This window comes from Ambystoma mexicanum, chromosome 2q (assembly GCF_040938575.1).
Source record: "Ambystoma mexicanum isolate Mex_15411 chromosome 2q, UKY_AmexF1_1, whole genome shotgun sequence".
In the NCBI taxonomy this organism is placed as follows: domain Eukaryota; kingdom Metazoa; phylum Chordata; class Amphibia; order Caudata; family Ambystomatidae; genus Ambystoma; species Ambystoma mexicanum.
Genome location: NC_090924.1, coordinates 1,298,592,182 through 1,298,617,444, shown reverse-complemented (window position 1 = coordinate 1,298,617,444; position 25,263 = coordinate 1,298,592,182). Strand labels below are relative to the sequence as shown.

Here is a 25,263-nt window from a genome sequence, read left to right as displayed (position 1 = left end):
GGTTAACGGCCCGTGTGTCACAAGACTCTCTCCTCTTCTCACCTGTTTCTCCTTGCTTGTGACTTTCTTGGACATAGCTTCCTTCTTTCTTACTGTCGGGGACTTGTATAACCCTGGACACGGGTCTTCGGAGTCAAGCGTGAGGTTTGTAGCCTTCCACAAGGAAGCATTCCGTTTCGAGAACGAGGAACCAGGATGAAGATGAGTCGGCTCGAAGGAGTCGGAACGCCAGCTCTGAGCACCAGGCAATTCCAGGAATAGAAACCATGAAATAAAGGGGAAGGGGAAGGAAACGAAGGAGTACCAGGAAGGAAGGAAACAAGGTATCAAGGAGAGCGGGAAGCAAACTTCGGAAACGCACGCCTAACTACACCAAGCAGTAGCGTTGAGACGCACGGCGCCGCAGAGGCGTGGCCTTTTTCTAGGAAGCTGAACGTAGCCTGGAAAGGCTGGTGCGCAGCGTTTCGGAAGCGTCGGCAATGTTGGTAGAATCACAGAGGGCACACCGCGATGCATCATGGACCATGAAGTCCAGATGGGCGAATTCAGCGGTTCATGACAGCATGCCTCCTCCTAAGCCCTACACCTCCAGGCTTGCCTGGGTGGATCCAATGATATCTTTGTAATAAACAAGGGGCATTCATGTTTGAAACAGGTTCCCAGGTGCGCTCACTGGGAGGGTATCCTTTCCATTCAACCAGATACTGGAGTTGGCCTCATCTGGATCTGGAATCACATATCCTGGAGACCTCAAATTCAACTTGGTTATTGATGAGCACTGGAGGGGGTCTTGGAACAATTCGGGTGGATTGCACAAATGGTTTTAGCAAGGAAGTGTGGAAACCTGGATGAATCCTGTTCCAAGAATCTGGAAGCTGGAGTTGGTAGGCTACTGGATTAATGATTTCTTTTATGGAGAAAGGTCCATAATACTTGGGGGCCAATTTGTTTGGTCGTAGATGTCGAGGAAGAAGTTTCGAGGACAGCCAAACCTTGTCTCCCACTGCGTAAGAAGGGCTTGTTCTTCTTTTTGTGTCTGCATAACGTTTGACATCTTTCCTGGCCTTCTCCAGTCATTCTTTGGCATCTTTGTGGACATTGATTAATGTTTCGATCCAGGAATCAACCGCAGGGACTGGGGTTGGATGAGGCAGAATGGACGGTAGAACTGAAGGATGAAATCCCTGGCTACAGAAGAACGGGCTGGTTTTGATGGCGGAATGATCCGAATTGTTGTAAGCAAATTCAGCTACAAGAATCAGAAGCGACCAATCATCCCGGGCTTTGGTGGAGAAACAGTGAAGATACTGCTCTAGGGTCTGGTTGACTTGTTCTGTTGCTCCATTGGTTTGTGGGTGGTATCCTGATGACAACGCACGCTGAATCCCCAATATTTTACATAGTTGTTTCCAAAATTAGGATATGTATTGGGGGCCTCTGTCGGAAATGATTTTGGAAGGTAGTCCATGAAGTCTGAATATGTGTTCCGGGAAAATCCCAGCCAATTCAGATGAGGATGGTAACTTGAACAAGGGTGTAAAGTGAGCCATATGTGTAAACAGATCGATAGTAACCATTATGGTTGTGTATCCTCTGGATGGGGATAATTCCACGATAAAATCTGTGGCGATGATTTCCCAAGGTCGTGCTGGCATAGCTGGTTGGTGTAAGAGACCTGCTGGTTTTGTGTTATCATGTTCATTCTGGTTACAGATTGCACAGGATTGGACATAGGTTCTTACGCCGTCTATCATCGGTGGCCACCAGAACAGTCTCTGTAAAAGATGGAGGGTTGAGGTGATGCCTCGATGTCCTGAATGGAGGGTATCATGGCATAGTTCTGTGATTTTACATCTGAGTTCTTGTGTGGGTACTGCCAGCTGGTTTTCCTTGAAAAGGCATCTGTCTTTCAGCTGGAGGTTCCTAAGATTGTTCTCTTCGTATTCCTTCCAGAGTTCGGAAGAAAGTGTTTTAGCACGAATGTCCTCCAGGAGAGAAATAGCTTGAGCTACAATTACAGAGTCAGGAAACATCTTGGGAAAGGTCTGTGCTTCGAGAGGCTCGTAGTCAAGATGTCTGGACAAGGCATCAGCTATGATGTTATGTGTTCCAGGGAAATGAAGACTTTGAAATTGATATTGGGCAAAAAAGAAGGCCCAACGGGCCCGACGGCTGTTTCTGCACTCCAGGGATTGTAACACTTGTAAGTTCTGATGGTCCGTACAAACTTGTACTGGGTGTTTGGCTCCCAAAAGGAGATGACGCCAGTCAGTGAAGTATTGTCTGATGGCCAGCAACTCCTTCTCCAGGACGGAATAATGTGTTTCACTGGGAGTCAAGGTGCAGGATAAATAAGCATGGGATGTTCTGTCTTGTCTTCAAGTTCTTCTTTTAAGACTGCTCCGATGGCATTGTCGGATGCATCAGTCTCAACTAGGAAGGGTCGATCTATATCAGGTTGAGCTAGGATGGGAGCTCGAGTGAATTCCAGTTTCAGTTGTTGAAACGCTGAGCCAAAGACCATTGAAACAGAGTGTCTTTCTTTAAGAGTGCTACAATAGGGTGTACAATGTCAGAACATGTGGGTATTAATTACCTGTAAAAATTAGCAAGTCCCAGGAAGGATTGAATGTGTTTCACCGTAGTGGGAACAGGCCAAGACAGGATGTAATCAACCTTGGAGGGATCCATTCCGATACCTTTGGAACTAAGGATGAACCCAAGATAATGTATGGTCGATACATGGAAAAGACATTTTTCAGGTTTAGCCAGGAGCTGATGTTCACGTAAACGTTGTATAACTGCCATAACGTGTTCTTGATAGTTCTGAGGTTCCTTGGAGTAAATCAGTATATCATCTAGGTATACAATGACAAAAAGGAACAACATGTCAGAAAAAAACCCATCCATGAAGTGTTGGAATACTGCGTGGGCATTAGCGAGACCAAAGGGCATTACCAGATACTCAAAGTGACCAAAGGGAGTTCTGAATGCTGTTTTCCACTCATTGCCTTCCTTTATGCAAATGAGATGGTAGGCACCCCTGAGATCGAGTTTAGTGAAGATGACAGCACCCCCTCACTGCCTCTAGAATGTCCGAAATAAGAGGTAATGTATAGCGGTCCTTGAGGGTGTATTGGTTGAGGCCACGGTAATCCAGACATGGTCGAAGTTCCTTGGAGTCTTTTTTAGGGACAAAGAAGAGAGAAGCACCAGCTGGAGACTTGGAAGGTCAAATAGTTCCGTTTGTCAAATTGGTGTCCAAATATTCTCGGAGGGCTTTCTTTTCCGGTTCAGACAGAAAAAACATTCTTCCAAAGGGAATCACCGTTGAAGGCACTGTATCAATGGCACAATCCTCAGGTCTGTGAGGTGGAAGAGATTGAACAATGGCTGTTGAAAACACATCTGAGAATGTTTGGTATGCTTGAGGAATTTGGATAATGTTGGAGACAGTTACTGAAGGTAAGAGATAAACAATGGGACATGCAATGTTCTGAACCGAGAAACAAGTATCCGGCTGCCCAATTGATGTAGGGATTGTGCTTCTGTAACCAAGGCATGCCCAAAACCAAGGGGTAATGAGCCGATTTAATGATGTCAAATGTGAGGATTTCCTGATGATTGTTTATTGACAGCAGCAAGTCCTTGGTTTGTTGGGTTATGGGTCCAGAAGACAAGGGTCTGCCGTCAATGGCTTCGACAGGTTGTATTACCTCTTTGATCTCTCGTGGCATGTGATGTTTGACAACCCAATCATGGTCTATAAAAATGCCCATGGCACCACAGTCAACTAAAGCCAGGATGGGATAGGATTCCTTTTTGGAAAGTGATATGACTGTTTGTAGAATCACAAGAGTGTTCTGTCCTGGAGATTTCAAGGAGGGAATAGAGGAGGAGCAAACATCATTCTCCCGAAGCTGTGCTCCACCTAGGATCGGGAGCTGGCGTTTCCCAAGCGCCGAGGCGGCGCTATCGGACATTCTCTTACAAGGTGTTTATCAGAGGTGCAATACATGCACAATCCGGTATTAATCCTACAGATCCTTTCCTGGGGAGAAATAGGACCTCGGAAGGCTCCTAGTTGCGTAGGTTCAGGTTCAGAAACTTGCGTAGCAGTTGCTTCTTTTGGGCAGGGATAGCTTGTGGCTGATTTAGGAGATGTTGATTTAGATTTCCTCTTTTCTGCCTTTCTTTCCTGGATCCGGAAATCAATCTGTAGAGAGAGGTCCATGAGGGCCTGAAAGGAGCTTGGGTGAGCTACTCTAGCTAACTCATCCTTTCTCTCAGCATTTAAACCTCCTCGAAAGAGGTTAAAACTGGCTTCCGGGGACCAATCAGCTTCTTTTACTAGCTGTTTGAAGCGTGTCACATAAGTGAGCATATCCTGGGTCCCTTGTTGGAATTCGAGCAATCTTTCCTGAGCACTGTAAACGAGCTCAAGGCGATCAAACATGGCCTTAATGGCTTCCACAAACCAATCAATCATCCAGGAGAGCATCGCCACCATTGACTAAGGGAGTTGCCCAGGTTAAGGCATTGCCCGTGAGATGAGATATCATGAATCCAACCTTTGCTCGTGGGGTGGAAAAATAGTATGGTTTGAAATTGAAATGTACCAAACAGGAATCTAGAAAAGCACATAGATTTTTGGATGATCCGTCGTATTTGTCCACTACTACCCCTAACAGGACACTTTCCTTGGCAACAGAGTCTCGAGACAAAACCAACTGTTTTAATGCAGCATTCTCAGCCTTAAGGTTTTGAACATCAGTGGTTAATTCTCGCATACCTCTCATGAGGTCCTGGACTGCGGCTTCCATATCTGCCTTTGTATCAGGTTTGAGGCGTCTCAATCTGTCACAAGTCTCTCCCCTTCTCACCTGTTTCTCCTTGCTTGTGACTTTCTTGGACGTAGCTTCCTTCTTTCTTACTGTCCGGGACTTGTATAACCATGGACGTGGGTCTTCGGAGTCCAGCGTGAGGTTTGTAGCCTTACACAAGGAAGCGTTCTGTTTCCAGTACGAGGAACCAGGATGAAGATGAGTCGGCTCGAAGGAGTCGGAGCGCCGGCTCAGAGCACCAGGCAATTTCAGGAAAAGAACCACGAAATAAAGGGGATGGGGAAGGGAACAAAGGAGTACCAGGAAGGAAGGAAACAAGGTATCAAGGAGAGCGCGAAGCGAACTTCGGAAACGCACGTCTAACTACACCAAGCAGGAGCATTGAGACGCGCGGCGCCACGCATGCATGGCCTTTTTCTAGGAAGCTGAACGTAGCATGGAAAGGCTGGTGTGCAGCGTTTGGTAAGCATTGGCCATGTTGGTAGAATGACGGAGTGCACACCGTGATGCATCATGGACCAAGAAGTCCAGAATGTGCGAATTCGGCGGTTCATGACACTGTGAGGTTGGGTGCTTCCAAAGAAGGTTGGATTCTGCGTTGTACGGACTTCAAAATTGGAATAAATTGACCCACTGTCTTTTTATCTCCCAACAATTGCTCAGCAAAGTCTCTGTCTTCTACCACCTCCTGAGTATCTTCTATGCAGAAGTGTTCTGCCGCTTTTGTTAGAACTTCGTTGAGTAAAGGTTGGTTATCTATAGGGGAGTCTACTACTGGAGGATCCTGATTAATGGGTGAATCCAAGGAGTAGACCTCTGGTCTGGGTCTTCATCGTCCCCCTCATAGAATTCGTATAGGTCGTCATCTATAAGTTGAGGATCAGATGTATCAATAAAGGAAACATTGTCCTGTCCTTCTTCTGGACTGACCTCAGGGTCAAACAGATCTAGAACTCTGCCCTGACATGGGACGTCAGTACGAACCTTCTTAGAAGGAGGTTGAGACACAGGGGTTCTAGAGCTCGAAGGGGCTGTGGTTGGTGGGGTGGACTGAAGACTTATAAGGTGTTCAGGGTTTTTTTCCGAAGAAGTTACCAATGAAGGACATCCTACGCATAACCCTGTCGAAGTCCTCGGCGGACAAATCTTTCGAGCTTGGAAAGACAATTTCGGGCTTTGAGTCAGGAAGGCCCATGTCTACATTAGTGTGTGGGATAAGCTTAGGCCTCGGGTCTTTAGGGCATCTTTCTGTACTGGAGAACTTATGTGTTTTATGGTGTTTGTCACCACTCTGGGTCCCAGAGGAGAGAGAGACTGACTTCTTGGGCCCTGACGTCTTACTAACAGAAGAAAGTCGAATTTCATGTGTGGGGGCCGAGGTTTCATCTGCGGACGAATGGGCCTCGCATGTCGTTTTACGCGAGGCACCCTTGCCGTCTTTTGACGTCTCAGCGTCTTTCGACACCTTAGTTCTGTCATGCGGCGATCTAGATTGCCAAGAAGACAGGTTTTCCTTTCTTGGGGTGCCGAGCGTTGTCGAGTACTCAAAGAATCTTTCGAGTGTCAACTGGGGGTTGTGTCCTTTTAGGTGTGTCTAATTGTTGCACTACCGCCGCCGGGTGTAGTCCCCACAACATGGCCACCGGCCTGTCCTATGGGGACAGGGGCTTGCACTCGGGTAGCATCAGCTACTCTGGTGCCCTCGCCGTCCGAAAGTACGGCGTCGCTGCCATCGCTGAAGGCTCCCTCCACGCTCATGGCCTCGAGTTGCCGGGCGTGGTGGGCCCAGCGCTTAGTTGAACAGTCTTAACGTCTTAACGTCTTAAGCTTGAAGAGCCTGCAGGCTCAACAAGACGTCTCAATGTGATCTCTCGGGAGACAAGTTACACACGAGATGTTGGTCTACCCAGGGGAACTTACAGTTGCAATTAGGGCAATACTTAAATGGGGTGTTCTCCATAATACAGGGTAAGGGTGATGGCAGCTGGGCGAACAAAGTGTAGGAAGGGGAGAATATGCATTCTACAAATTGCCTAACAATGGCCTCCCCCCTTGCTCCCTACTGTCTGGGCACCGGAGCGATTATTCTTGACGGTAGTCTTCTTTCCGATTCTTCGGCGTAGTGTAACGAGGTCGAAGAAAGGATAGAAAGAGAAACTATCTTATTTCAACAAAGTCAATGGCTAATTTGCCGAAAGGAACTCCGCTATACACGTCAGTCTAGCATGGCAAAAAAACAATCTGAGGGACCTCGATGCGTGAGGGATCATGGGTACAGTGGACGTCACACTAGGGATAGTATTACTGGCACGCCCTGTCGATGTCCCTTTTCGAGTTTCGAAAACTACTGTAATACTCTGCAGCTTCCACTAGATGGCGGGCTATGCACAGCATGTGATCTAAGTATGACAATGCATTACTTACCGTAAAAGCATTTCTGATGGTTGTATCTGCTTAGATTCACATGCTGTGCATAGTCCGACATCCAGTGGTCACTGCGGAGTATTGCATTTTGTTTTTCGTAGTCGAAAAGGGGACGTCGACAAGGCGTGTCTGTAACACTATCCCTATAGTGACGTGCGTTGTATCCACAATCCCTCACGCGTCGAGGTCCCTCTGTTTGTATTTTATCTGCCCTGAGGGAGCCTTCTATACGTGAGTGAGTACAGAAAAGAGAGAGAGATGTAGAAAGGTGTCTCTGTTCCTTCCATCCGAGCGGGGAGGAAGGGTGGAAGCATGTGAATCTAAGCAGATACAACCATCAGAAATGCTTTTACGGTAAGTAATGCATTGTCTTCTGATGTTTGTTAATCTGCTTAGAATCACATGCTGTGCATAGACTAGCGAGCAGTACCCGGAGTTGGCGGTGGGTTATGAGAAGGAACAGTAGAGAAAAGATGTCTTAATACTACCTGTCCCACCTGGGAGTCAGATCTAGAGTGTGCAGCTAGACAGTGTTTTGTAAAGGTGTGCATAGAACTCCAGGTTGCCGCTTTGCAGATGGACTCAAGGGGAACATTTGCAATGAATGCTATGGATGCCCCAGTGCCTCGAGTAGAATGTGCTCTTGGCTTGAAGGGTAGTTCTCTCTTAGCAAGAGTGTAACAGAGTGATGCATTGAACAATCTATCTAGATATAGTGGACTTTGATACTGCATCTCCTTCTCTTCCTGCTGCCACCGAGACAAAGAACTGATTAGTCTTTCTCAGTGGTCTGGTTCTTTCCATGTAGAACATAACAGCTCTGCGCACATCAAGTGTATGCAGACTTTTTTCTCCCGAATTGGAAGGGTTTTGAAAGAATGTTGTTAGTTCTATTGACTGGTTTACATGGAATTTTAAGATGAATTCCGTTGCAAACCTTGGGTGCGTTCGTAGAACCACTTTATCTTTGTGAACTGCTACAAAGGGGTCTAAAACAGAAAGAGCTTGTAGTTCATCACTTACTCTCCTAATGGAGGTGATAGCTATTAGGAAAGCGGTCTTAAGAGTGAGGTCTTTAAGAGTTGCTTTGTGCGTGGGTTCAAAGGGTGAGCCCATGAGTCTGGTAAGTACCACATTCAGGTCCCAGCCGGGAGCTGAGTCTGCTATCGGAGGGTGTATTCTCTTTACTCCCTCCATGAAGGCTTTGATAACTGGGACTTTAAGCTGGGAAGTGGTGTATGCAGAAAGTGCCGCTAGGTGGACTTTAATGGAATTGAACACTAGACCTGAGTCCAGTAAATGGGTCAGGTACAGGACAATGTGCGTGGGGGAGCAGTCAACTGGGTCGATGCTTCTTCCTCTACACCAGATGACAAATCTCTTCCATTTGCTAGAATAACAGGGACGAGTGTTAGGCTTTCTAGCCTCCCTGAGGATGTCCATGCATACCCGCGGGAGTTGTAAGTGTCCAAATTGTATGATCTCAGGAGCCAGACTGCTAAGTTCATGGTCTGAGGGCATGGATGCAGTGTCCTGCCCCTGTCCTGTGACAGCATGTTGTTTCACTGGGGGAGATAGGGACATCTCCATCAGGTGGGCGAACCATGGCTGCCGGGCCCACATATGGGCCACTAGTATCATGGTAACTTGTTCCTGGTGCATCTTGTGCACAATCTTGTTGAGAAGGGGAGTCGGGGGGAAAGGCGTAAGCAAATTTCCCTGACCATGGAATCGATAACCGTTCCCCTTGGATTGGTTCTGGGGGTACCTGGAGGCGTAATCTTGGCATTGTGAGTTCTCCAGAGTTGCGAACAGGTCTATTTCTGGGAATCCCCATTGTGTGAAGACGTCGAAGATGATGTCTTCGTGAAACTGCCATTCGTACTCTGAGGGCAGAGGGAAGTGTCTGCTGAGTTCGTCTGCTAGCAGATTGAGTTCCCCTGGTACATGTTGCGACAGTAGCAACATGTTGTGTTTGAGAGCCCACTTCCAGATATTCTGGGCCAGCTTGGACAGTCCTGGAGAGTGGGTGCCCCCTTGCTTGTTGAGGTAGTACATGGCGGTGGTGCTGTCCGTAAGGACCATCACTGTCTTCCCTTGTAGGTGTTCCTGGAAGGCTTTTAGTGCCTTGAACACGGCCAGTAGCTCCAGTAGGTTTATGTGCTTGGATGCTACGCTCGGAGTCCACACTCCGTGAGCAGTCTGATGGGATAGGTGAGCTCCCCATCCTGTGAGGGATGCGTCTGTGGTTAGAGTGGCTTCCACTGTGGGTGTGGCAAAGGGTTTCCCTCTTACCAGGTTTTCCTTTGTCCACCACCGTAGCGAGAGAACCAAGGCCTGCGAGACCACCACTAGATTGTACCATTGTCCGCTGGCCTGACACCACTGGCTGTTGAGCCCCTCTTGCATTGGGCGCATGCGCAGGCGCGCATGAGGTACCAAATAAATACATGACGCCATCATTCCTAGCAAGCGCATCGCTTTGCGCACCGTCACCTCCCGACCTGCCACATGTTGGGGGATCTGAAACAGCATGTTTTGGACCCTCTCGTTGGAGGGGAAGACGAGGCCGTCCTTTGTTCGAATTAGAGCCCCTAGGAATTGTTTGACTTGGCTGGGGTCGAAGTTGGACTTCTTCTCGTTGATGGAGAAGCACAGTTGGAACAAAAGGTCTACAGTCTTTTGGGTGTTTGAGAAGCATGTCTCGTAAGAATCCCCTGTTATGAGCCAGTCGTCGAGGTAAGGGTATACTGGGATGGATAACCTGCGCAGGTGGGCCGCTGCCACTGCCAGTACTTTCGTGAATACTCTTGGTGCATATGCTATGCCGAAGGGTAGCACGCTAAACTAGTAGTGTTTGCCCTCTATCATAAACCTGAGGTATTTTCTGTGCGCTGGCAACATTAAAATATGAAAGTATGCATCTTTCATGTCCAGTGTTGTCATGTAATCTCCCTGTGATAGTAGTGGGATTACCTCCTGTAAGGTCACCATACGAAACTTTTGGGGTTTGACAAACTTGTTTGCTGGGCGCAGATCTAATACAGGGAGCATGGTTATATCCTTTTTGGGTACAAGGAAGTACACTGAATAAATACCTTCCATTACCTGAGATAGAGGCACGACCTGTATAGCTTCTTTTTCCAGTAGCTGGTCCACTTCTTGGAGAAGGATGGCGAGATGTTCTGGTGTCATGCGTCGTCCCCTCGGGGGTCTGTATGCTGGGGAACTGTTGAACTCTATACAGTAGCCGCGGGCTATGGTGGATAGTACCCAGCGGTCTGATGTTATTCCCTCCCATGCTGGAAGAAAGGATGTTAACCGGCCCCCGACCGGCGATGCATGGGAGGGGACCCGAATCTTCGCGTCACTTGGTGTTGTTGGTGGCTTGGGAGCCTCTAGGGGTGGAACCCCGGCCTCTCCCCATGCCACGGCGTTGACCTCTCCCATTGTACTGGCCACTATTAATTTGGTAGTTGTTGGCAGAATATTGAAGTTGTTGATTCTGTTGCTGGCGTTGGCCACGAAAAGAACGCTTGTTGCCAAATCCCCGCCTGTTAGGGGTTTTTTTGAGATTTGGTCCAAGGCCTTTATGGTATCAAATTCTTTTTTCGCATTCTCCAGTGCGTTGTCGACTGCCTTTCCAAAGAGGTTAGACTCTTCAATAGGCTTGTTAATGAGCGCCGCTTGCGTTTCCGCCTTAAACCCGGAATTGCGAAGCCAGACGTGGCGCTTCAGCAGAATTCCCTGTACCAAAGAGCGGCCAGCTGTTTCCGCTGGATCGAGGGTATTCTTAACGATGCATTGGTTGACCAGAGACCCTTCATTAACTGTAGCCAGCAATCTAGTTTTTAGGGGTTCAGGAACTTCCTCGATGTCTTGCTTAAGCTTTCCCCATTGCGCATCAGTATAGCTTGCCAGCAATGTGTTATTATTGGCAATTCTAGTTGAGAATGTTGCTGAGGTGGTAATTTTTTTGGCTAGGGCATAAAGCTTTTTCCCTTCTTTATCCGGGGGTGCCTCGCTGGTAGAGAGTGGAACCCCAGCCCTTTTCCTAGTGTTAGTCACCACTAAGGAGTCCGGGATTGAGTGACCCTTAATATATAGTGGGTCTGATTGAGAGGGTGAGAACAATTTTTCGATTCTTGGATTAACCCCTCTTACTAGTGCAGGGGTGGCCAGTGAAGGGTTGATTCGTCTCTTAACAGAGGCGAGTATTGGAATTGTTTGGCTGGTGGCGGGTTTTTCTTTGATAATCCTCTCCACGAAGTCAGTGTCTGGGGTGACCTCCCCAGTTTCAACCTCAAAATGTGCTGCTGCTTTCCTCAGCAGCGCATTAAAGGTGGGCTGGTCGTCAACAGGCGAAGGGTTCCCGACTGGTGTGGTTTGAGTAGACCTGATGTCTATAATGTCTGGCTCTGTAGACCCTGATGGTGACTGCCAGGGATTTGGGTCACCTTCACCCGGGTCTTCTTCGTACCCTTCCTCACTTATGTTAGAGTCCTCATGGAAGCCTTCTCCCTCTTGTTGGTCCTCCTCATTAATGAACTCCTCCTGGAAGTGAGTGTCCTCTTCGGTGAGGTCGTAAGAGTTCATATCCTCCTGAAGGGGGTTATAGAACAACTTCGGGTATTTAGCACTTGGACTTTCTAGGAGTACCTCCCTAGGTCTTTTAGGTGTCCTATTTTCTGGAATGGCCATGAATCTGTCTAACTTGTCCATACAGGACTGGAACTTCTCTAAGGTCCACTGAGGTAGGCCAGAGCGGTCTGGGAGTGAAAAAGGAGTCTCTTCTCCTTGTATTTGTCTAGATCTGTCCCATAGCGTCGAAGATAAGGTGCCTTCGCCTTCTGAGAAGTGTTCTGGCAGGCTAGGGCTTTCTGTCGACGGCGGGAGCTGTCCCAGCCTACTTTCCGGCGCCTTTGGCGTTTCTTTGGCCTTGTGCGCGGTTTTCGGCGTGTCACTTGACGTCCGTCTCTGGCCGTCCTTAGAAGATATAATCATTCTGTCTGCCGAGGGATCGCTCGTCGTCGCGCTAGGTACCGTCAAGTCTTTACTGGCAACGTGCGCGCTAGGTACCATCGAGTCTTTACTGACAACGTGCGCACTCTTACGAGGCGCGTCGCCGTCTGAGGGTTTGGGGTTAGCGCCCTTATTTCCAGAGTGCCCGGTCGCCTGTCGCGGGAGCGGTGGCGGGGAGGGCTGGCGACCCTTGCGGTCGGCGGAAGACGCTGGTGGGCCCGACGCGTCCATTGGCGCTCTGGCTGCCTTCGTCTTTGACGAATGCGTGCCGTGGGGTATGTGTTTTTGAGATTTCTTGTGTGCGTCCTTGTCGCCGGGGTGTTCATCCCCATAAACTGGGTGTGAGCCGGGCTTGTCGGGGCCGGGGACGGACGAAGAGGAGCGCGAACGCTCCCTCGGGAGGTCTACAACCTCCGTTACGGAGGTGTCAGGCTGAGTCCTGGTGTCTGCGGAAGCTGCTGAGCCCCCGACAATCCACCCAAAATGTGGCCCTCTGAGCTGATACTATAAACTGCTCAGTTTACGTCACTTCCAGGGGAAAGGGGGAAGGGGGGGAAGGGACAAATTAACAAACACCAGGCTGGAAGCTATTAACTAGCTGGTTCTTCACCTGTAGTAAAAACATAAACATATATACACCTTGTTATTCATTGAGTACTATACTAACCTTAATTCTCAATATCCTTTACCAAAAAAAAGTAAAAACCATACCTGGAACTTCTCTACAGAATGCCCAGAGAAGTGATAAGCTGACTAGAGACTTCCTTACTAGTTGACTTGAATCTCAATGATCAGTCAGCCTTCTCAGTAGGTCCATGAATGCGAAATTAACTTTGCAGATATCTTCTAAAAACTCAAAAAGCTTGAACAAAGTCTTAAGTTCATTAAAAGTAAATGGAAGTTCTAGTGTTTCTGGAAAGTTCTTATATTTCTTATTAACTGCCTTTGAAACTTGCGACGAAAAATTTCACGTGGAAATATCTTGCACAAGCATAAATATCCAAACTGAGTGTAGAACGTACACGCGCTGAAAACCAAACCGCAGAAAAATGCACACGCGCTTATTCAAGGAGCGAGTAAACGCACACGCGCTGAAGTCTAAACCGCGGGAAGAATCCACACGCGCTTATTCAAGGAGCGAGTAAACGCACACGCGCTGAAGACTAAACCGCGGGAAAGATCCACACGCGCTTATCCAAGGAGCGAGTAAGCACACGCGATAATGTCCATTCCGTGGGAAAAATCCACACGCGCTTATCCAAGGAGCGAGTAAACGCACACACGCTGAAAACCAACCGCGGGTAGAAAAACACACGCGCTAAAGTATCACGTGACACAAAAGAGCTCGCGCTAGATTCTCAAGCGAAGACTTTCACGCGCAGGCTTCTGTTAACAGAAAAACCACGCGCTTGATAGAAAAAACGTAGCGTAACAAAGAAAAACAAACAATAGCACTACCGTTAAATTAAATATCTTCATATGAGCTTGAAAATCAATTTAACTCTTCAACAAGAACATTAGATAAAGAGTTTTGAGTTTTAAAAGAACTTACCTTGTGAAGAGTCTTCGAAACGTATTTTCTTAGGCAACTTGAAATCTTCTTACTCCTGTCCTGTGCCAAAACGAACTCCATAAAGATTCCTGCTTACTTTCCAAAGAAGCCGCTCGACTGCTTGAAACTTGAAACCCCTGAACAAGTTAAGCAGGAGCAGCTTAGTACACGACCTCTCAGCTGGGCAAAGACGATGAAAGGCAGTTTAGAATGTTCACTGTCTTCCCTATAAACAATCACCAGCCAATCAGAATTTAGACTGAGGACCTTCATCTTGGCTTGGGGCATTCTCCATAGACTGCAATGAATGTTAAGGGCAAAATTGGCTTTTTTAAAATTAAACTCCATAAAAACTTCCCAAAACCTTTCTATACTAAATCTCCCCAGACCCAATGTAATTGAGAATATGCCACTGTAACCTGACAGTACCTGACAGGAGGCCGTGTAATCACTGTCCTCGTCACATTCGGCGGCGGCGGCCGAGGAATCTGACCTAGACATAGCGTAGGCCGCCCACCTTTTAACCCTACGGTCCTTTATTCTTTTGGGCTTAAGTAACTTACAGGCCGCACAGCCTTCCTCCTTGTGATCAAGGGGCAAGCAGCGGTTGCACCATTTGTGCTTGTCCTTCCAGGTATATTTGCCTTTGCAAAGTGGGCAAAACCTAAAGGGCGTCCTCTCCATAGCTGAGGGCAAGAAGTGTGATTACGACCTCGAAAGAGAGGGAGGGGAAAGAGAAAGGCATTCTGTGTAAGGCCGGCGAGGCCAGGCAACGTGTTCGGCGACGCCGAAGGATCTCCTACGCTCGTCCTTCCATCGAAGATCTTGCTCGGCAGAGAAACAGCTTGCAGCTTCGTCGAGGGAGGGATCTATATGTTAGATAGTAATAATAATAAACGACCAAGGGTCGAAGAAATGATTTTGCAATGTCTCTCGAGGAGCTTCGCATAGAGGCGACCAATAACTGGGCGGAAAAAAACAATCTGAGGGACCTCGACGCGTGAGGGATTGTGGGTACAACGCACGTCACTATAGGGATAGTGTTACAGACACGTCTTGTCGACGTCCCCTTTTCGACTACGAAAAACAAAATGCAATACTCCGCCGTGACCACTGGATGTCGGACGATGCACAGCATGTGATTCTAAGCAGATTAACAAACATCAGAAATATATATATATATATAAATATATATATATATATATATATACACGTCACTAGTACACTTTGTAGATTCTGAGGCTTGTAGAAAGGAAAGTTTAAGGGAAGGAAACAGGTTAAAACAGGTTCTCAGAGCATGTGAGCACTTACATCTTCCAATGAAGTCTAGATAAACACCTTTCGCAGCAAATAATAGTTATAAACCAAGTTATCACCTATGGGGGACAGTTTCAAAGTCAAATGGACTAGAAGAGTCTGCAGGGAGCCAGGACAGCCAAAGTCAATTGGAGCACAGTCTATGGAGCTGAGGCACTTCTTAGATAGCAAATGTTACGCTCACCTGGCTCCCACAGGGGCGTCGGTCGGATCCGGACAGCTGCGATCTCTACCCACATGATGCGCAGTGCAACGATGACTGACTGGATCTGCCTTCCTAATCTTGTCTGCTTAACCCGTAGAAATATTCTCCTGCAAGTGGAGAGATGGATTTAGCCACTTGTGGATTCAAGTGATGGCACCCCCACAGTCCTCCCCAACTAATCACCTCCGAAATGCCCTCACAGCAATCTCACCTTATATTCTTGAAAGATGAGCTCTCCATCCTGCATGGATTTGCAGGGGCGCGTCGATTCCAGGTACTTCACTGGTTTGAAGGCTCGGGAGAGTTCCGGAGAGTATTGACTCTGAGGTTCCTGGTGAGGACCAGTAAGTATTAAGTTCATAGAGTTCAATATGTCCGATGTGCACTCTTGTTCCCCCCCCTTCCTTTCTTGTCTTGCAGCTGGCTCATGAAAAGATGCTCTTGTGGCAGCTGGTGGCGCTCAGGTAAGAGTCTGTATTACCCGGCGCTGTCCGGTAAATGTTGTACGAAGAAAATGTGTTGTTTTGTCTCTCTTTATAGATGCGGCACGTGAAAACATGGGGAGTTACAAAAGGATGCCTCCGGTGGTAAATCAGGTAAGTCTATGGTGGTAAGAATTATATTTGTTGGTTCCCTCGGCTCACCTTGTAGTTTTCTTTTGTCTCCTAGGTGCCGAAGTTCGGCGAAGAAATGATGGAGGCAGTGCCGAACCGAAGGATGCTGTGAAGACTGATAAGTATGGCGCGGCGCTGCAGCTGGAGGTGCGGTGCGTGCAGAAATGATGTTCTTTACAGGTCCGGAGACAAGATGGATCCAGAATCAGGTGCGGAATAGAAATAAGTTTGTTTTCTAACCTTGTCCCTTTCTTTCCTTTTTGTTTTAGGAGCTCCGGATTCGAGGCGGGCGTGGCAGAAGACTGGATGCAGGCTGCAGGCACGGTGAGTGTTACGCTGCTGGATGCAGAATAACGCGAAGCGTGTTTTGCTGGTCCGGTGTGGTTTAAATAGCCTCAAAAGTAGTCCCAGGTAAGAAGTCCGTAGAACCACACCAGAGTATAAAATAGTCCCTGTAGAAAAATAGTCCCTTTCAGGCTTCATGTTGGATTGGAGTCATTTGCAGCATGGTCTGCCTGAGGTAAGTAATGACTATGAGCCTGGCGCCTTAGGCGCAAGGACTGATTCCTACTATGAGCCTGGCGCCTAAGGCGCCAGGACTGAACCCAGATAGTCCCTAGCCAGGGCTGCTGAGGTTTTACTAAATGTCTAGATGCCTGCTCCCGGGGCTGATGGGCTTGGTCCGGATGCCTGGGGGTGGGCATCATGACAGCAAAGTCTTCTTGCACAAAGTTAGAGAGTTTGTTTGAGAAAAATCCCTGTAGGATCACAAGCTGTTACACTAGTGAAAGGTAGAGCTGAAATCAACTCTAACAAAGTAGCTACTGCAAGTCTTAACTGAGAAGAGCAAAGCTATAGACACTGAGGTAAGTACACCAAGTTAGAACAGTTCCTTTGGTTATAAGAAGAGTGGTCCAGCTGGCTTCTGCCTGGTTGCAGCGATGCAGATCCTGGGTTGCTGGGCCTCAGTCGTTGGGACAAGAGGGAGGACGTCTGGAGGACTCCTCCGGCAGCAATTCAGAGGTCGGCAGCAGCTACGGCTCTTTACAGATCAGCAGCACTTCACAGTTTCAGCGATCGGTAAACAGCACCACCGCAGATTTTGGATACCAGTTGGGCTTCCTTCACTCCTTGAGTCCTGCACTCTGGTGAGGGGACTCTAGCGCTGGTCGTCCTGCTTCTGGAAGGTCATTGGGAGACTACTGGAGCTTCTGGCTGGATCACAGACGTTGCACTCAACTACGGATTTCACAACCCCTGGCACTCGCTTCCTGCAGCAGCAAAGAAGTACAGCCAGACGGGGAAGATGGTCCAGTGGAGTTCGTCTCAGGGTTAGTTGATCCCACTAAGCCAAGGGAAGAAGTCATCCCTACTGGAGCTTCTCTTGTCGATCAGAAAAAGGAGTTTTAGCACAGCAGTATGGCTTCACCGGGCAATTCAAAGGTCTAGAGGATGCAGCACACTTTGTTCACGGTTTCTTCATCGGGTGGTTCGTCCCAGTGGTTGACTATCTTTAATCCCAAAACCCTCACCTTTTAAGCAGGTTTCTCCCATTCTGTTGTGAAAGGCCAGCCAACCAGCTAGCCAATCAAGACTGGGTTCAGTCAGACATTCCTAAAGACAAAGGACAGGGGAGTTTCCGGAACCTTCCTCACGTCCTGCCCTTCCAAAACACACAGGAGCAAGAGGCGGGTTTCAGTACTGAAGCCTGCCAAATGCAAAACAAACAAAGGGCTCAAACCTGGCTTGGCGGCGCAGAGTAAAACCCACGAAAAACCTCATAACTGGAAAATGGTGAAAAAAGAAGTCAGGCCATTTTACCAAAATGGCCACCCATGGGTGCTATGCTGCCGCTAAGGATTCAGCCTGCGGTAGTAAAGCACCATGGTAGGAAAATTAAAACGTTTCCACCAGCCATTTAAGGTAGTGAGTGCAAGAGAACATACATTTTTTTACATGAGTAGGTAGGATAAGGGGCTACACTAAGTAACCCCCCCGCACCCCCACTTAAGATGGTGTGTGCTGGACCTACAAAGAGAAATAAGGAACGTGAATTTCAATTTACTATTTTTGCGAACAGTAGTTCACACAAGAAAAAGGTATTTAAAACCTTATGAGAAATCTAAATGATTTCTGTGACACTGCAGTGATGGTGCTGTGTGTCACCATACAAAATGTAGATGCCTATGAAGTTTGTTAGACTCCAAAAACAAAGGAAACACATAATCCAAATCAGGTCAAAACACATGAGAGAGTGAGAAAGAGGGCTCACTCACTCCAGGATTAAAATGAAAAAGTCCTATAGTCCAGCAAAAGAGCTGGGGGTCTCTAAAGTGGGAGGAATTACCAACTAAAAATGAAAATTCTGCCTAACAGGGATCCGTCTAATCAATTTGCCCAAGTAAGATCTTCATCGTCCGCCCCAAAAAACTCTTTGGGCCCGAAAGGTAAAGAGACATGAGGAACTTTCCTAATCATTTCTAGTATTTCTCAGCAGAACAATTTTAACGCTCAACACCCACAACAAATACAAAGAAATACACACCTAGAGAACTACAATTCCTCCAGCAGAGATGAGAGGATGTGGGATGGATTTTGTGAATCATATTAGTGGTCATAAACCACAAAAGGTAAATACTATATACGTTTTCACAAAAGTGAATACAATGAGAAGTTCTGGCTGCTTTTTCACAGAAGTTTATGCAGCTTCAGGAATCTTCAAACATATGTCTGCTTCCCAGGTTTCACTGTAAGGGAGTGTATTGATGCAGCTGTCTAACATAAAAGCTTTGTAGATTAAAGAAACTAAAATATGCTCAGTAACATTCACTAACTAGCTTCTCACACTGGGTTATTTGTCAAGAGCTAATTCTTCAAATTCTTCAAGACTGGAGTGACCCAATTTTCAATATTTTTCTGCATAATATTAGTGCATGTTTTTAAGAAACTCTGGGCTTTTATATATTTTTTTATTTTAAACAAAACTTACCGATATCATTTGCAAATTCATACACATGTGGTTTCTGCAGCAAACCCAGTTGGCACATGCATGTTAGGGCATTAAGAGCCTTAAAAATGACAAACTCTTCCACATCACTTAGGCCTTGCTGGAGAAGTGGCTTCAAAATTGAGGAACTCTGCCAGCCAACATATGCAGCAACGCCTACATAAAGAGAAACAGACAAGATTGAACAGTCTTATTAGAAGTGTCTAAGAGCTCAAACGATTGAACCATATGCAATGATATTGTGTACGTAAAGCAGGGAATCATTTAGCAGCTAGAATTTATTGGCATAGCGAACTTAATCTAACATTATCATGGCGGGGGTCAAAGAAAACAAACAACATTGAAGACATGTTCATTAAGAAGATACAAATAATGTATGTGCCTTGTTCTTCAATAAGAAAGCCATGACATTGCAAAGACAGTAAGCTACAATAGCTCTGAAGTTAGGTGACTTGTACATAGGCAGTATACCTATTGGTAAGGTTTACAAAGAACTCAATTCTATTGAATCAAAGGAGAAATTACTTGCAAAGGAACAGTTACTTATCTCTCATTGAAGTTAAGACAATTTCATTTTTGGAAATTCTGTAGGTTATTTTTAGGGTCTCCTTACATTTATTGCTTTTTTCCAAATGTTCTTTCTTGTATCACTGACCTATTTTTGGTGGTCCGAGGGACTTTTACTGAAGTCCTCCAACAACTCCAACCGTTTTTTACTCCTTAAGCATATGTGTCCTGAGTCGCCCATAAGGCTCCTAATTCCAGGGGTGCTTCTTAAGTGCCCCATTTTGCCCTATGGATTATAGCCCCCTACATTGTTTTTTTGGGATGGGCTGGTGCCAGCTGTAATTCAAATTTGTCTCTTGCGGTTCTGGGGTCAGCGAAGACTTATGTCATTTTAAGTAGATTTTCAGCTTGTTGACTGATCTTAGGAGACAGTTGCTTAGGCTATATTATTATTCATTATTCATAATATTAGAACTACAGTGAAGGTGATGTCATATTTGTGTAGTAATGACATTAGTCGATTGGGTAATAAATATGTAAATATGTCCTCTGTAAGGCGCTTTGGACAAAAAAGCACTATATGAAAACAAATTATTATTAGTGGATGTTTGTGAATATGTTAACATTTGTTTTAAAATATATGTTAGGCAATTATAATCTAAGTTTAGAGTGTATTTATGCAGGTTGTATCTAGGTATTTTATAGGGACATATTTATTGCGTTGGTTTATATTATGTATTTAATGACGAAAGCTAAATACAAGATGTATTTCTCTCTCACCAGGGCTGCAAGCCAATTGACCACACTGGTAGCCCAATGTACCTTTTGGTATCCATTGGTTTACTGTTAGGAAAGTTTGTCTTTTTGCTGCTTTCCCTCCATAAATATGAGTGGGGAGCTCAACATTTTGATGTGGTTTTGAATCGGTTCAGACCTTTACAGGCCAGTGAAGCCTTTTTACTGCGCTGGCCTTGCTAAGTTTATCTGTTTTGGGGAATCTGACCATTCCTTATTTCTATCAGTGCAGGAGAAGTATGTTCTACATAGTAAAATTCTTTTGTTTGTTTTTCCTGAACACATTACCTTCTGTGAAGTGTGGTTCAGACACTGTGTCCTTGTTATTTGTAACTTTTTGGTTACTAACATGATGTGTACAGGATGGATGGTGGCAGCAGTTTTCATTGTCTAATGTACTTTTATCATTTAATGCCAAAGAGAGATAAATATAATGTAAAATGAGGTGAGTGTGTGTGCGTTTTCCCAGTCCACATCCATGCCAAAGTGTATCTGTTGCTGGGCAGATGTGATGGCTCCAGTCAGTTTCATTGGTGTAGGTCTTTACCGTAGGTGGGCTTGGGGGAGACTACAACTCGAATCCGGGATAAAAGGGACTCCTGCAGCCATTCATCAATCACCACTACAGTCAAGAACCCTGCAAAGAGAAACATCCTACTGATGAGACAGAACTCGCAATAGGAAGCCAACCAGCAGCACTTTCTTGAACCGTCTCAGCAAATCCTTGCTCTTCTGCTGATCTCCTGATGGCCTTCATCAGTACTTCAACCACTGGCCCAATGGGAAGAACCAGTCTCAACCCCTGTGTTAGAGAGAATTTACATTTTAGTGCTCAATTCCTTAGAGACCCCCCCAGCTCTTTTACTGTATTTTAGGACTTTTTAATTTTAACCCTTGAGTGAGTGAACCCTTTTTCTCACTCTCTCATGTGTTTTGACCCGATTTGGATTATGCGTTTCCTTTGCTTTTGGAGTCTGAGAAACTCCATCGGCATCTACTTTTTGTATGGTGACACACAACACCTTCAGAGCAGTGTCACAGAGAAATCCTTTAGATTTCTCATAAGGTTTAAATACATTTTCTTGTGTGGCCTACTGTTCCCAAGAATACTAAAGTGAAATTGACTTTACTTACCTTTTCCCTTTGTAGGTCCAGCACACACTTATGTGGGGTGCTGGGGGCTTACTTAGAAGCATCTTATCCTACCTACTCATGTAACATGTTCTATGTTACCCTCACTACTTGCAATGGCTGGTCGGAGTGGTTTAATTTTCATACCATTGTGCTTCTCTACCGCAGGCTGAATCCTCAGCTGCAGTATAGCACCCATGGGTGACCATTTTGTCACAATAACCCTTGTCTTTCTTCGCCATTTTCTGTTTGTGAGGTCTTTTCTTTGGTTTTACTCTGCGCGCCAAGCCAGGTTTGAGCTCTTTGTTAATTTTGCATTTGCCGGGCTTCAGTACTGAAACCCGCCTCTGGCTCCAGTATGTCTGGAAAGGCAGGAAGTGAGGGAGGTTCCCGAAACTCCTCTGTCCTTTGTCTTTAAGAAAGCCTGAATGCACCCAGTCCTGATTGGCAGGGCAGGTGTGCTGGCCGGCGGCTCTCAAGGATTGGTAAAGAGCCTTACCATTGATGGGTCGGGGGGAGATTCCTGCCTTGAATCCCGTATGAAGGAGGACTTTTGCAGCCATTCATCAAATTGTCGTTGAAGCCAGGACTCCTATGAAGAGGAGCATATTGTTGGAGGCCCGCCATTGCAGTCATCCAGCATTGTCTTATTAGCAAAGCTCTGCTCTCCTTTGCTGATCTCCAGGAGTCCTTCTTTGGTGCTTCGTTGCCAAGTCCCAACCCTTGTTTGAGGATCTGCCGGTGAAGCCTTTGGAGATGTGTGGGAACCATCCTCTGGGTTGGCAAGCTTACTCATGGGCTACCTCGCTGCATCAGTCGCCCTCACAAGTTCAGACTTGGGACTTCGCATACTCCTTACGGTGAAACAAGAAGAGTCCTGTTGTATTGTGCCGGTCTCTGGTGATGTAGCTGGTGATGTCGTGTGGAATGTTAGTGTGTGGATGATAGAATCTTCTTGGCGAGTGTTCTATACAGTGACAGTTACAGCTGGATGGCCCTGGGTGATGGGAGCCGGTGTTTGTCATAACTTATGTCATTAATGTCGTCATGTGTAACTGTTAAACTGGAATAAACTTACATGAAGTGAACTTAAGGAGCCTGGAACCTGCTTTTTAACAAGTCCCTATTAATTGAAGCTCCACAGCACCAAGAGGGACCATGCAGGAGCAGCTTCTTTCTTTACGCCACACAAGTCGACTTCTGCTGTTTTATCGGGGTGGTCATCACTGATGTCTGTCTATGTATCCTTTGGGTCTCGGAGGTCGTCGACAATGTAGTGATACTTTCTTCATCATGCCAGGGCCAAGTGAATTCTGGAGCCTCTGAAGTGGTCCCTAATGGAACTGGAGTACAGAGTGTGAGTTAACGTACATGTTTTGACGCCCCCAAATCCAAAGGGTTAACAGGCGTAAAATCCTAGCCATTCCTCTTTTTTGCCTGACTGTGATTGTTAGGGGAGTTTTCCTAAAGTCCTACTGTTAGTAATACTTTGGTAAGCTATCCCAGTGGTTTGTAGATCCCCAACTCTTAGTATCAGTCTGTGCTAGCTCAGAACCTTGATAGAGTGGCAGAGCTGTCAGGCTTATCTTAAGAGGAAAATGTGAGCTGTAGGTAAGTACACTGAACCTTAGCTAGACAGGCACAACAAAGAAGCACTTACACTTTTTTTTAAATTATATATATATTCAGAAGTTTACAGTAGAACACTTAGGAATACTTCATACTACACTTCAAAGGACATTTTCACTTTTGTGTTCGTTCGCAGTTACATTTGTAGCAATGTTAGAAAGGGAAAAGACAATGTTATTGTATTATCGGTTATTGCGCACTCATGCAGTTTTCAACGGTTTATACGGTAGAACATTTACTCTGCAAACACATATAGCAAAGTCACATAAAGGGAGGAAAATGGTTAGAGTAGCATGTGCTTAGTTCAAGGATCTAGAGACTATCTCTTCACCTACTAAGTCTACTATGTCCAAAAATGCAAAAAACACAACCCTAGCTAAAGGCAGTTCGTAGAGGGCTTGAAGTCTTGACAATCAGCAAATAATGAGGAGTTCCTGCAGATTTCCTCCAGTGTTACTGAAGCAGCAAGTTAACAACTAACAAGGGAGAACCTTAAAACGGACTCTAAAAGGGGACACAAGTAGCGGCTTGGGTCAGAGGTAAGAGGGAGATGCCCTGGACACCTTTACGTGTACTCCAACGCTTTGGAGTGACTTCTTGGAATCAGCTAAGCAATACCTTTTTCCCCAAAGTACCTTAGGTTAGAAGAAAATGTTTGTGCTGAATGCTCTGCAATGTTGCAGCTCTGGTCCTGAACTCCGGATTCCATGGTCTGGTGACTGAAAGCAGGACGATGGACAGGATCACTCAGCAACAGTCTCGAGGGAGGACCTGTGCCACGACTTTCAGCAACTTCCTGGTTCACTCTGTGGTTTTGGCACCTTTTCTGCAGCCCCATCAAAAGACATGGATCGCCCGGTCAATCTTCTTCGCTTCCCAAATTTCCATACTCTGGTGACGGGGCCTGGGCAAGTTGGATCCGAACTCTGGAGTGTCCTTACAGGTACAGCAAAGATTTGGACGGATTCAGCCTTTCCACGACGATGCACCCGAAATGGGTAGTAGGTCTCCTGATATTGGGGTTCCACACCTCTGGAAGTTCCTAGGACCTCAGGAGATGGCCAGTTTCAGAGTTAGTCTTGGGACTTGTTCCCACCAGCCAAAGGGAAGGAGTCGTCCTCTTCAGAGCTTCTTTGTCGCACAGAAAACAGGGGCAGGATAGCAGTGGTCGCTTCATGGTGTTGCAAAGGGTCTGCAGGCATCTCTGGTCGTCTTCTTCAGTTACGTCTGTTTTCAGTGATCAACTGTCAGCAAACTCCACTGATAGGGCATCAATGTCCCCGCTTCCCTCCTCCACCTCCTCACCTGTTGAATCAGAGTCTTCTTCGATAGGGCTGAGAGTTCGATGTGCTCTGTAGTGCTTTACTTTTTTTCTTTGTTCTGTATGTCTCCCACAAGAAGAAGCCACAGTGAGAGCGATAGAAACGCCCTGTGACCCCCTCCCAGGAGGGACCGGAAAGGGGAAAAAAGGCAAGTATAGGCAAAGAAAAACCAGTGAATCACAAAGGCAGGTGAGTATCCTGATGGAGGTTGGACTAGCAGATATCAGCAATGGGATGCGGAGAAGGGATGAAGAAAAAACAGGAAGAGTAGGAAAATCCAATAGCTCCTACTCCAGGTAAGCGGATAACTGCAGGCAAACAGGACGGGAAAACAAAAGAAAAGTAGCAGAGAGAGAGAGAGAAGGGGGATCCTGGGAAACGGGACCAGAGTGGAACGAGGAGGGGAAGAAGAGAGAGAGGAAAAGCTCAGCAGAGCAGAATAACAGCGTATAGCAAACCACAGCAGCAAAGGAAAACACAGCTGACCGTGAAGCGTTGCAACGCACAGAACAGAGGATAGGGCGTGGCTAAGTAACGCTACGTTCACTTGAGCGGAAAAAGACTGGACCACTAAGTGGACATAGCGCAGAAAACGTGACAGGAATTAGGAAGTGTGTAATCGGAATCGGGGCCACAGACGCCAGGTAGGAATGCGCCGCATGACATCAACATGCTTTTCACTCCAGAAGCCTCAACTTTTCTACAGTTCTTGCACGCACTCCTCTGCAATCTCTCTCCGCATTTTACAGAAAGGGGAGTTTGGCTGTCTAATCAGGACAGCCAGACCCCATGTGGGAGCTGGACCTATGCAGGCACTCTGGCAAACAAAGGACAGCGGGCTGGAAAACTCCTCCCCTATTTCCTGCCTGCCCAGACACTCTGGAGCCTAGGCTG

The 25,263-nt window shown here is 46.6% G+C and overlaps 1 protein-coding gene across 1 annotated transcript in view; it reads right to left on the bottom strand.

Annotated features, from left to right (window-relative positions):
* Nucleotides 1–25,263, bottom strand: part of PIK3R4 (phosphoinositide-3-kinase regulatory subunit 4) — a 1,130,409-nt gene that overhangs the window by 829,932 nt on the left and 275,214 nt on the right. Inside the window, exon 7 of the mRNA XM_069648735.1 lies at nt 18,968–19,141. Within this exon, the coding sequence (XP_069504836.1) occupies nt 18,968–19,141 (174 nt within the window). The remainder of the gene's footprint in view (nt 1–18,967; nt 19,142–25,263) is intronic.